Source organism: Talpa europaea (assembly GCF_964194135.1).
Source record: "Talpa europaea genome assembly, chromosome: 1".
Taxonomy (NCBI): domain Eukaryota; kingdom Metazoa; phylum Chordata; class Mammalia; order Eulipotyphla; family Talpidae; genus Talpa; species Talpa europaea.
Genome location: NC_140073.1, coordinates 10,576,809 through 10,589,993, shown reverse-complemented (window position 1 = coordinate 10,589,993; position 13,185 = coordinate 10,576,809). Strand labels below are relative to the sequence as shown.

General features: G+C 36.3%; 1 protein-coding gene across 1 annotated transcript; it reads right to left on the bottom strand.

Annotated features, from left to right (window-relative positions):
• Positions 1-2,198: 2,198 nt before the first annotated feature.
• Positions 2,199-3,207, bottom strand: LOC311170942 (olfactory receptor 10AG1-like; the record flags this gene model as incomplete). Its single annotated transcript, XM_084233461.1, has 1 exon — positions 2,199-3,207. Exon 1 carries the CDS (start codon positions 3,135-3,137, stop codon positions 2,199-2,201), a length of 939 nt encoding a protein of 312 aa, XP_084089587.1. The 5' UTR covers positions 3,138-3,207.
• Positions 3,208-13,185: the final 9,978 nt, after the last annotated feature.

The following is a 13,185-nucleotide window of genomic DNA, read 5'->3' as shown; positions in this document are numbered from 1 at the left end:
CTTACATATCTAGTCATCTTTTTATTGGGGACTAATCATTGTAGTTACCCTGTTTTTTTATATCTAGATATCTTTTCATGTTTTTAAAAGATTGTTTTGAACACATGTGATGTTTTGGAAAAATTCAAGAGTAGTTCTAATGGGAAAATATCAAATCTTGACACTAAACTAAGTAGTTACTTTAGTTATTGGGTTGAACATATACACCAGTTTAGAAAATCAGTGAGAGGAATGTCAATTGTTAAACCAATTCATCTTGACAACAGTATGGTTATACTTACATTTTTTCAAAGTAGATATGTGTTAGGTTATTACCTATACTTCCAACAATCAACTGTCTTCCCTCCCTTATACATATTAAAAATTTATAAGATTTTAAATTCTAATTGTATCTACTCATACTCAATCATCTGACTTTCTACAAATGATTTGATTTTTAGTCAAAGACCATAGTTACTCTATGTTATTTGACATTATACATTCTCTATCAAAGAAATGACATACTTAAAATATGCTATTTTTAAGGAATTTAAAAAACTAGCATTCCTCAGAGCAGCAAGATGATAGTATTGTGAAGATAAGCTCATTTCTTCCTTAGACTGTCACTAGATTATAGTAGAACAAAACCTATAGTACCTGAAGATGAAACAGATAACTATATTATGCACTAGAAACAACATATAGAAAAGGGGATGCCCAGCCCAGCAACTGGCCTCCAAAGTATGAAGCCTGTCACTAGATATCAGCTGCGGGAGGCCTGCCGTTAGTTTTCTGGCCACTTGGATGATACTCTTACAAAGCTCCTACTCAAGTTCTTCTGAGTTTTCTCTTTTTGACTTGCTGCATATGTTTCTATATGGTGCTTGTAAATACTTTATGTTGAAGATGTTAACTCTGAATGGCTTCTCTCAGTGATGAGTACTTCTTTTTTTTTTTTTTAAGATTTTTATTTTTATTTATTCACACAATCACTGGGTATAGTCAGAAGCGCGGGGGATTGAGAGAATTCACCAGAGCCAGAGCGGGGAGCAGAGCAGGCAGAAGGACCGAAGTACACTGCTGAGGGGAGCAGCAGGTGGTAGGAGAGGTCTGTGCGCCATGTGGGATCCTCCTCCGGTGGCCAGGGAGCAGCCGGGGATCGAACCAGCACTGCAGAGGCTGCGGGCAGTTTCACAACCCAGCGTTCAACTGCTGCGCCACCGGGGAGGCCCAGTGATGAGCACTTCTAAGTCAATGTTATTCAACTTAACAAAATTTCCCATTATAGCTAATAATTTATTACAACTATTATTTTAGATGAAGGTTCATATTTAGGCTTACAAATTACCTGGGAATACTTTTTTCTTTTTTTTTTTTAATTTTCTTTACTTTTGTGTAGAAGAACTGGGTTATAGGCCAGAGGTGGTGGGGTGAGGGGAGTGAGAGGATTCACCAGAGACAGAGTGGGGAGCAGAAAAGGCAGGTCTACTGAAATACACTGCTGAGGGGAGCAGTGGGCGAGAAAGGAGAGGTCTGCTGTGCCATGTGGGTCAGCTCCCTGGCTGGGGATTGAACCAAGGCTGCAGAGGTGATAGTGCTGAGACTTAACTCTTAGGCCTTTTTCATAAATATATTTTTTTGAAATACAGAATGTTTTCTTTTTTTTTTTTTTTTACATTTACTTCTGAGTAAATGTAATCAGAAGCTCCTACTCAATTTATTTTCACTTTTTCTACACTATTCTGCAAAAATATCTTTTAAATGTTTAAGTGTGTCTGTGCTGGGTATGTGGTTGGCATTGTGTCATATGTCCCTGGTCTGTCTATTGTTGAATCATACCACAGTGTCTGAATTCTACAGCTATATAGTAAGTCATGATGTTCCATAAAGAAGTTCCTCCCACCTTGCTCTTCCTTAATTGTCTTTACTATCACAGTAAATTTAGAATCAATTTAAAACACACATGCACACACACAAACCCCATGAACATGGGTGGGTATTTATTATACTTCATAGAATTTAGGTTTTATATTGAGGAATACTCATGCATATAATCATGGTATCAGGTATCTACTATAAAACAACAAACTTAGTGATGAGTATAGATAATCTATAGTAAGGTAGGAAAACAAATCAAATATTGGTTTCCAATTATATAATGGCAAAATTAAATAAGAAATCAAGCAATGGATTCAAATCAGCAGCTTACACATTAAATATTAAGAAAATAATTTTCTCAAGGCCATCGTAACATCCTTATTTCTCAGTGTATAGATCATGGGGTTAAACATTGGGGTGACAATGGTATAGAAAAGAGAAAGAAGTTTGTCAACCATGGAAGAATGTTTGGATTTGGGTTGTAAATATGTAATGATTCCAGATCCAAAGAATAAAGCCACAACTATGACATGGGAGGAGCAGGTGGAGAAGGCTTTGGCTCGTCCTGTTGCCGATGGCAACTTCAGTATGGTGGAGATGATTTTAGTGTAGGAGCCAAGTATCAACAGAAATGGAGTCATAACAAAGAGCACAGCAGCGGAAAAGACCAACATCTCATTCAGGAAAGTGTCCCCACAGGCCAGCTTGAGTAATGGGGGGATATCACAGAAGAAGTGATTGATCCTGTTCGATCTACAAAAAGGCAGAGAGAAAATTTGACATGTCTGTCCCAGCTCAACGGGAACCCCGGTGATCCAGGAGGCAGCCACCAGCTGGACACAGACCTTGTGACTCATGACCAAAGGGTAGTGCAGAGGGTTACAGATGGCCATGTAGCGGTCATAGGCCATCACTGTCAGGAGGAGACACTCAATGTGCCCAAGAATAAGCACAAAGCTCATTTGTGTAGCACAGGCAAAAAAAGAAATGCTTCTTTTCTGCGTCCAAAGGTTTTTGAGCATTCTAGGAAGAGTGGCAGATACGTAGCTGACTTCCAAGAAGGAAAAATTACTGAGGAAAAAATACACGGGAGTCTGGAGAGCCTGGTCGACCCTGGTTATGAGAATAATGAGGCCATTTCCCATCAGAATAATCAAATAGACAAAGAAAAATATCACAAAAAGGAGCATTTGTAGATTGGGAATATCAGAAAATCCCAAAAGAATAAATTCCATTGTTGAAGTGAGATTTACTTCTACTGAACTTTTTTGGTGTTCCATCTGTGAAAATAGTGAAATTAGCCACTTATCTTTTTTTTCTCTTGCATGCTTTCTAAAGGCATTTGAGGGACTTGCATATACAATTTCGATCCACCAGTAATTTCCAGTATCTTGTATTCAAAGGGCACAACTAAGGTTTAAAGGAGAGTAACTACATTCCAAATATTTATTTAGGTTATATTCAACATCTATTATATTCAGTATCTAAATATATTCAATATCTAATACCAGCTGTGAATTTGAGTTGAAATTATGCATTCTAGAATTAACACTATCCATTTTTGTATGTTTTGAGCAAAACAAAATTTGTCTTTTTCCCCCCAAAGTCAGAAACATCTAATATCTCTTTTTCTGAGTGGTATGTCCACACCAAACTTTGAGTCATGTTTTTTTTTTTTTTTTTTGGTAATATCTCAGCTATTCCATCAAGTCTTTTACAAGACAAGTCATGTCTTTCTTTCATATGAGATCGCTATAACTCTTTCTATTGGTGCCTGCACATTATTGGAATCTATTTTGCTTTATTTTATCTATCCAAATAAAATAAGATTCATAGTCATCAGGCATTATAATACAAGATCTTTTATTTATCTTATCCAATACATGCAGCCAATGTTAATAAATGGTTTTTGTTCGACAGGTTATATAATTGGTAATGTTGAAGGGATTGCATTAATGACGTGATTTCTGAAAATTTACTAGTAAAATCTATCCTCAAGTGTCTCTTTATGTGACACTGTTCCTTTTTTATAAAGTCCTCACTGAAATAATGTTTGACACAAAACTAAGGAAATCAGAATTAAACATTGTAAATTATAAAATATAATTGTCATAAACTTCCTAGAAATATAAAGACAGACCATATATATTTTAGTTAAAGTGCATGTAAGCAAATACATTTTTGGTTGTGACTAATAAACAAGGTATACAGAGACTCAATAACTTTCTCATAGTTCAGATATCAGTGGACAATATAGGAATATCAGCAAGAAAGACAATTGCATATGACAACATTAAATACTACCTGGGAAAGCAGAAGAAAAATTATTTTAACTAAACTACCATCATGTTAGTCAAATGCTTATAATAAAATTTTCTTATTAAATCTAAAATAATATTAAATTAAATGTTAATGTATGTTCTCATGCTATATATGAAGAAACAGATGTGCAAACATTCACTTAATATGGTATCCAGTGTTGGATTCTGTAATGAATAGCAGCAGAAGATACTATTTCAAGGAACTGATACTCAAAAGGGGAAAAAATAATTAATACATCAGGACAAAATTATCCAATCCTTCTGTATAATTTTGAAGAAAATGAAAGATTTAATTCAAATAATTTCACTTATATTGCTTGAATTTGATTCCAGTGCCAAATAAAATTTCTAATTGTATAAACTGAACTTTTTGAAACAAATTATTTATAATATATTAATTTATAACATGAAGCTGAGATTTGTATGTTATTTTCAATAGGAGACAAAGTAAAAAGAGCAAATATTTATTCAGAAAACTCAAAAAATTATATATTTATCATTCATTTCTGTAAATGTTTGAGTACTTATCAATCAAAGAAAATAACAATGTTACACTATTGCCTCTTACAACTCAAGATTTTGTTCCCCAGGAAAATCTAGAAGGTGAAGAGAGTGTGTGACAATATTCTAAATCAGTTTGCTGTCGATCATATCAACAGCTCTACCTACGTTAGTTCTGTTTGTTTAATATTAGTTAGCAATGTAAGCCCTATAATTTTAAAGCCATATTAAATAGAACCCTCTTTCATTGTCTTACACATCTTTAGAACTTTTATTTTAAAGAAAATTAATTTTGGTGTGTAACATTTTTGGGGATTCTCAAAAAGTTGTATATTTTGAACTGGAACGTTTTATTTTAAATCTCATTAAAATAACATCAAGACAAAAATTAATAAATAAATGCTATTCATTACCTAGTGTTAACTAAAAATGAAGTTTTCTTTTATTATCATTTACTTAAAATGTGTATGCTATTAATGCTTTTAGTATCTCAAAGTGATTTAGTATCACAATTTAATATTATATAACTGGAAATGTATTTAATAAAATCAGTAATTTATAGCATCTGTTTGATGACTTCATTACAATATTTTAATAGTAAATATTTTGAACTAAAGCTTATAACAGTATAAATTAGTTTGTATTTACCTTTTTTTTGGGAGATGGTGACTTTTTCTCACTGTAGAGAGTTTACATATTTATATTATGTTAGGTAAGGGCACTCATTTCATCAAAACATTCATCTTGCTTTGAAAATATTATCTTCATTCTGTAAATAAAATGTGACCCATATATTAAAAAAAAAAAAAAGTTATCGCTTACCCATGGGATCTCTTCCCCATAGAACACATTTAAATTTCTAATTTAAAATCACCAGTTTAGTCCTCTGTGTTGTTTTTTTTTTTTTAACATAACTCTATCCAGAATACTTTCTCTTTAGCCTCCTCATGGAATAGAGTGCCCAAGTCATTATTTCTTGGAGATGAATACAGAACTGAGTAATGTCATTTGAGACCATCCAAAATTGACATCCTCCAACAACATGTCATGAAATCTCCACACTGAGTCTGTATCTGTATTAGACCCCATCACACATACTTGGAGATGCATTTCTTCCCTTTTCCTCAACAATGGACTTCCTGATGCATATTCAGGATTCTCCCCACATAATCCTTGTGAATGTCCTAATGAAAAAATATATTTTGTAATTTAAATACAGCACAAGATTTATTTTATACAACACAAGATTTATCTTATATATTATGGATTTATGACAGGACACTGGGGCACACTGAGCAGTAGCTTTTGAGCTTTCAAACCTGGTCTAAAAATTTAAATTCGGAGCCAATATGAACATCAATAAGGGAAATTCTTCCTATCAAAGGGAACATTTTGTCACCTTTTCCCAACTTCATTCCCAGAGTAAACTCATTTATAATTGGAAATACTACCAAACTCCATGTAGAATAAAGTAAAATAATTGACTTTCCCAGCTGTGAATGGGAAAATAGTTTGTCTTCTAGGCTTTAATTTGTAGATGATAATTATTACCAACACTAAGAGTATTTAAGGATCTGGCTTGAGTTTTATAATTTATGGAGGAAATAATAAGGGAAACACTTGAGGATACTAAGGGTATGGAATATGCTTGAGGAAACAAAAACCTGAACTGGCTAAGTTTACTGACATGGGCCTACTCAGCAGGATTCTGCATTTCATTTTGCAATGGAGAAATTAGAAAGGATGCTGATTGAAGTATGGAACAAAAGGTGGTCCCCTGTGGCCAAATTGGTAATGTCCAACCTGCCTCCATTTAACATAAGAAAAAGTCATTCAAAGTCTTAGGAAAACTGGAATGTTGGAATGTATTTGTCATTTAAACCCACTCACCATGCTAATAATGTTCAGAAATCATGCCTTTCAGCAGCTCTGTGAGAAATAAATCCATGATAGGAACACCAGTATCCTTGTAGAACCCCAAGGGTAATCTGTATAAGGCATTATAATGGGAAATGCATCCACTGGTTGGGGAATCTAAGTGCAATGATGGTAACTGGATTGCAGGATGAGAGGGACCAAGTGACATCTTTCATGCAGCCCAGATAAATGGGCATAGATATGGTAATTGAAAGCAGAATTAAAACAGCAATAAGAATGATCTGGCTCTGCCCTATGGTGTTAGCTAATCATAGTTGTCTTAGAGGTCTAATATATAAGAAAGCTGTTAAATTCTTACTTGATCTGTATAAGCAGAAAAGGTTCAGATCAAGTGTACCAAAGTGTAATGAAAATTATTAAAATAGATTGTCAATTATCAGACTTGAGACAGTTTTCAGACCCAGAAATTCTTCATTCTCTCACCTATGTCAGAATATGATTTACAGAGATTGGATCACCTTTCCTTTCAATAAGAGATAATACTGGTCCATTACATTGATGACAGACAGTGCTCTAATTAGACTTAGTAAGCAGGAAATAGCAACTACTCTAGTTTATTGGCAAACATCTTTTTTATCATAAGGCAGGGAATATATTCAACTAAATTTCAGCAAACCTCAATTTCATGGAAATTCCTAGACGTCCAGCATGTACAGACAACTCTACAGAGTGAAGATAAATTTCTGCATCTGGTCTCCCCTACAATGAAAAAATAGGCACAGCACTTGATAGGTCTCTTTGGGATTTGGAAGCAACATATTCCTCATGTGGGTGTATATTACTCAGGCTCATCTACCAAGTGACCTAAAAGGTTGCTACTTCTGAGTGAGATCAAGAACAAGAGAAAGTTCTGCAACAGATCCAGACTGCACTGGAATCTCATCTCCCACTTGGGCTACTGATGTAGCAGCTGTAATGGTGTTTGAAGTAACACTGACAGGGATGTTATTTGTAGCTTTGGGCAGGACCCTATAGATGAATTGCAGCAGTCTATCATACCTAGAAATATCCTCAATTTTTCTCCCTTTTCCCAATAAGAAAAATGAAATGAAAATGTAATTGCATTATCTCCAGAAAATGTATTCTGTTTTATTAGTATTTTTTTAAGTATTGAGTTTTTTATGGTACAACTTTTGGTCCATCTGGTTAATATTTTCCTTAAAGAGGAATTGTAGAAAGAAAATTAAATCACACATTTTATCCATATCATTAGTATCTGTTAGTGTGTGTTCTTCTCCCCTTTGTATTATTACTAATGCCCTTTTAATTTTAATCTACATATCTCAGCAGTGAATTTCTAAACCTACCATATACATTAAATGCACATTACAACTAAGAAGAAAGAGATTAACAATTTTTAAAAGTCTACAAATAACACATGATAGATCATTAAAGAACAAATAAATAATATTGAATAACAATCAAAAGCTCTTAAAATAATATGTTATACCTGGGCCTCCCCGGTGGCGCAGCGGTTGAGCGCTGGGTTGCGAAACCACGCGGCCTCTGCGGCGTCAGTTCGATCCCCGGCTGCTCTCCGGCCTCCGGAGGAGGGTCCCACATGGCGTGCAGACCTCTCCTGCCGCCCGCTGCTCCCCTCAGCAGTGTACTTCGGTCCTTCTGCCTGCTCTGCTCCCCGCTCTGGCTCTGGTGAATTCTCTCACCCTCCCGCACTTCTGACTGTACCCAGTGCATGTATAAACAAAAACAAACAAACAAAACCAGCAAACAAATAAATAAAGCATGCCTCTATTAAAAAAAAAATATATATGTTATACCTTTTGATTCCATCATTGTATATGTTATATATGAGCCATGGCTTCTTTCTATTTGTTCTCTCACTGTCCTGGAGTTTAGTCTTGTAATTTTGACATGGTGATGAAAAACCTTCATTATTAGTGAAATTAAGTCTTCATTCTTGTGTGATACAATGTTTACTAATGTCACATTGGCCAAAGATAATCATCTGGCTAAATAAAGAGTAGGTGTGGGAAGGCTTGACAAAAAAGATGTGGATACAAGAAAGAATGATTTATTGGGGACCACTACTATATAGGTGAAGCTTGGTTTTTTAAATGGGTTCATATCTTAAAAGCTACATATATTTATGTACCATATTTACTAAAATATCAATATTTCTCAATATAAGCATTTATTTTTCCAAATTAGTTTGCTTATAAAATGTGGCAGCTCCTGCCTCCATGGTTGGCAATGCCACTGTTGCCACCATTGCTCGCCAGTAATTGGATGAAATAAAGAGTGGCTGTACTGTGGATGCTCACAAATAGAGTACGTAAGACCCTCTTCCCCTGTGCGCTGGACTGGACAGTCAATGACGGGTAAGATTGGGGGCAGACTAAAGAAGGCACTGGCCAGACTCATGTCTGTGACTCCTGACGACCTAAGACAGGCGCAGTCCCCAAGGGGCTTCATCATAATAAACTTTGGTGTTCAGATCAAACAAGGCCTACAAGCCTATAAGCCCAATCTCGGCAATAAGCCTGCAGTAAAAAACCCCTTCTTTGCTTGAAAACAAGGCTGCTAAGAGCGTTGCCTACAAACAAGCCGAATGGAATTACCTACAGAGCAGTTTAACCATTAACTAGTTAATCATTGTTTCTGAATAGTAACTTAGCAACTTGTCCATAATTAATTTTCTTACCTGACTTTTTCTATATATGTAAAAATCAGTTTCAGGAAATGTAACCACATATGCTTAGCAACTTGTAAACTATTAGCTAGAAAATTGTATTCTATGCCTAGGTAACAAGAAACATTGTTATGCTGGGAAAATAGATTTTGTGTGACCTAATGCCTTTTGAAAATGTATAAATATGCGTTTTGATTTGAGCAAATTACACTCAGATTTTCACTCTCCCTTGAGTGTGTCTGTGTGTCATTCTTTCTTGTCCCCCGCCCTAATTCCTTCGACCACCTTTTGCTGGTTCTCACTCAACCCTGAGACTGTCTCCATCTCCCGCCACCACTGGGCTGGTCTGCGGCAGGTGGCGCCCAACGTGGGGCTTGAGTCCCAAACAGTGGGGCTCAGTGAAGCTGGAAGAATCGACTTTCTCTGCTTTGTGAGACTGTGTGTAAGTTTGTGTGAGTAATTGTGTTTGAGTTCCAAGGCTCTCTTGAGCCGCGGAGCCTGTGTGGTCTCATAGCTGCAGTTCCGCGAAAGCCGTAAGGTTTAGTGGGGTCTCCTTGCGGAGTCCGAGACCAGGGCTTGTACGGTCACCCCTATACCAAGGCTTTCTAATACTCCGCGAGAAGTAAGGTCAGCCGAGCATCGCTGAGTGTTTTTAGTTTCGTTTTCTAGGCGAAAAACTCTCTAGGTATTTCCTTAAGAAGAAGACGTGTTTGGAAGAACGAGCTTAAGGTAAGCTATCTCCACTTTTTTTTCTAAAAAATTTTGTCGAAGGATAGGGAATCTCGTCGGGGCGCCGCGGGCCCGCTGGTAAAGGATGACCAGTTAAAGAGGATGAGTAATCTATAAATATGGGACATTCTCACTCTAGAGATAGAGGACTTTTCCTTTCTGTTTTAAGTCACATGTTAAAAAGCCGAGGGATGACAATAAGTAACAGGTCCCTCAGTGAATTTTATGAGTTTATTTTAAGAATCTGCCCCTGGTTTCCTGAAGAGGGCAGTTTGTCTTTGACAAATTGGATACATGTAGGAAAAGAAATTCAAAAATTTTATATTCAAAACGGCCCTACACAGGTGCCTGTTCAGGCTTTTCCTCTATGGGTACAAATTAGAAATTTATTAGTTGATACTACGGAAGCAGATCTATGGAAAGGAGAAATATCAGAAGAAAGTAGTGATCAGGAAGCTGTTCCTTTTGCCAATAAATCTAAAACATATTCGGGTGCTGTATTCCCTACTGCACCTATTGCAGAAGGAGAACTTGTAGATTGTCACCCTGGAGATCCTGAATATGCAGAAGTTATGGGTGATGAGGATGATAGTGACTTTGAAGAAGCATTTGCTGATCTTTGTAGGACAACAGAACCAAAACAAAACCCCGTGCCGCAGAATACTCTTATGGCTCCAAATTATTTTAGCAAGAAAAAACAATGTTAAATGCTCTAAACCAAAGAGGCTGCATGCCCCTCCTCCAGGAACAGTAAGTGGCATAAGGGTGGACATAAATTGAAACAAATAGAAGAGAATCCAAAAAAAAAAAAAAAAAAAATCTCAGAGGGGCGAGCCCTCAGCCCCCTAAATGAAAGAGGGTCTACTCGGCGCAAATAAGCTCTGAGTAAACACCTGCGCCTGCTACGAATGTAGCCGTACATGATTTGCCAAGAGCCGCTCCTGGAAGTGCAGGATTAGATCTTGCAGCTATGGCTGATGTTATCATGTCAGCCACGGATGGAGTTCATTTAGTTGACACTTACTTAAAGGGACCGCTTCCACAAGGAACGGTCGGACTTATAATTGGCCGTAGTTCAAATTATAAAAAAAAAAAAAAAAAAAATTGAAGTTCTACCTGGAATAATTGACTCAGATTTTGAAGGGAAAGTTAAAGTCATGGTTCGACCTTTAAAAGAAACAATACAAATTCACAAAGATCAACGTATTGCACAAATTCTTGTGCTATCTTATGTTAAATTGCCTAATCCAATTTTAAAAGAAAAAAGAGGTGATGAAGGCTTTGGATCCACAGATGTAATTGCATGGACCCAGAGCATTACAAAAGAATGACCATTGAAAAAATTGTTTGTTAATGGACATCCAATCATGGGGTTGCTAGACACAGGAGCAAATAGATCATGTATAGCAGGGTAGAACTGGCGTGCTGCGTGGCCAGTTTCAAATTCCTCCTCCACGTTGATTGGATTGGGTATGGCAAATAATGTGGCTCAAAGTTCTCAAATGTTATCCTGGCAATTAGGGATTCAGAAAGGTCTGTTTCAGCCTTATGTGATTCCTGCATTGCCGTTCTCCTTATGGGGACATGACATCATGGAATCTCTGCAATTGTCTCTAGTTACTCCAGATGTGATTGATGAACAGGTTTTTTTATAGGGGCCACTGAAAATCAAAAATATGCTGATAAGATCAGTTGGAAAGACTAAACTCCTGTCTGGATTGATCAATGGCCCCTGACAGCAGAAAAGATCCAGGCTATCCAAACTATAGTTCCGGAACAATTACTTAAGGGGCATTTAGAGCCTCTACAAGTCCATGAAATACTCCTGTTTTTTGTATTAAGAAAAAATCTGGCAAGTGGCGACTCTTGCAAGATTTGAGAGCAGTAAATGCCACTATGCAGGATATGGGTGCCCTACAGCCAGGATTGCTTTCTCCTGTAGCAGTTCCAAAAGACAATTATGTTATTATTATTGATTTACAAGACTGCTTCTTTACAATAAAATTGCATCCAGATGATTGTCAAAAATTTTCTTTTAGTATTCCATCTAGCAATTTTCAACAACCATGGCAAAGATATCAGTGGAAAGTTTTGCCCCAAGGAATGAAGAATTCTCCTACTTTGTGTCAAAAATTTGTTGATCAGGCCTTGCAGGTTACTAGAATTAAATTCCCAGAGGCATATATTATCCATTATATGGATGATATTCTTTTAAGGCATCCTTTAAAGGATGTTGCAGACTCAATTTTAACCCATTTGATAGAACAATTGACAGCTTATGGTCTGGTAGTAGCACCAGATAAAATTCAAAAGGATCGGCCTTTAAATTATTTAGGAAAAATCATTTATGATGATCACATTATGACTCAAAATTTACAAATTCGTATTGATAAATTGCAAACTCTAAATGACTTTCAAAAGTTACTAGGTAATATCAATTGGGTCAGGCCTTATTTGAGAATTACTACTGGAGATTTACATCTACTTTTTGCAATTTTACAAGGCAATTCGAATCCTAGATCTCCTCGTGCCTTGACTCCGGAGGCATTACAAAGCCTTTGTTTAGTTGAACAGAAAATCTCAGAAGCAAGAGTTACACAAGTTGATTATTCTAAAACGTGGGATTTGTTAATTATGCAAACTGCCTATACTTCTACAGCCTGCTTATGGCAGGAGGGCATTTTGGAATGGTTGCATCTCTCCCATGCACAAACGCGTGTGGTGACGGCATATCCGTCCATGTGTGCATTTTTAATAATGAAAGGCATCATCAGATCTCGTGAACTTTTTGGACAGGATCCTGCAAATATTACGATTCCTTATAATAAAATCCAATTTGAATTTTTATTGCAAAATGATAATGATTGGGGAGTTGCCATGCAAAATTTTTCAGGACAAGTTAAATTTCATTTGCCTCAACATCCATTATTGAAATTTGCAGAAAAACCTAAACTTATTTTTCCAAAAATTATTAATTCTGAACCTGTACCCAATACAAAGGTCATTTTCACTGATGGCTCTTCGTCTGGAGTCTTTGCAGTTTATAGTCTTAGAAATGAACCTTTACAAAAAGTCTCTAAAAATGTCTCTGCTCAGCAGGCTGAAATAATTACAGTCATTATGACACTTGAGCATTTTGCTCAGCCTTTAACTTTATTTTCTGATTCTAAGTATATGGTTAGGCCATTT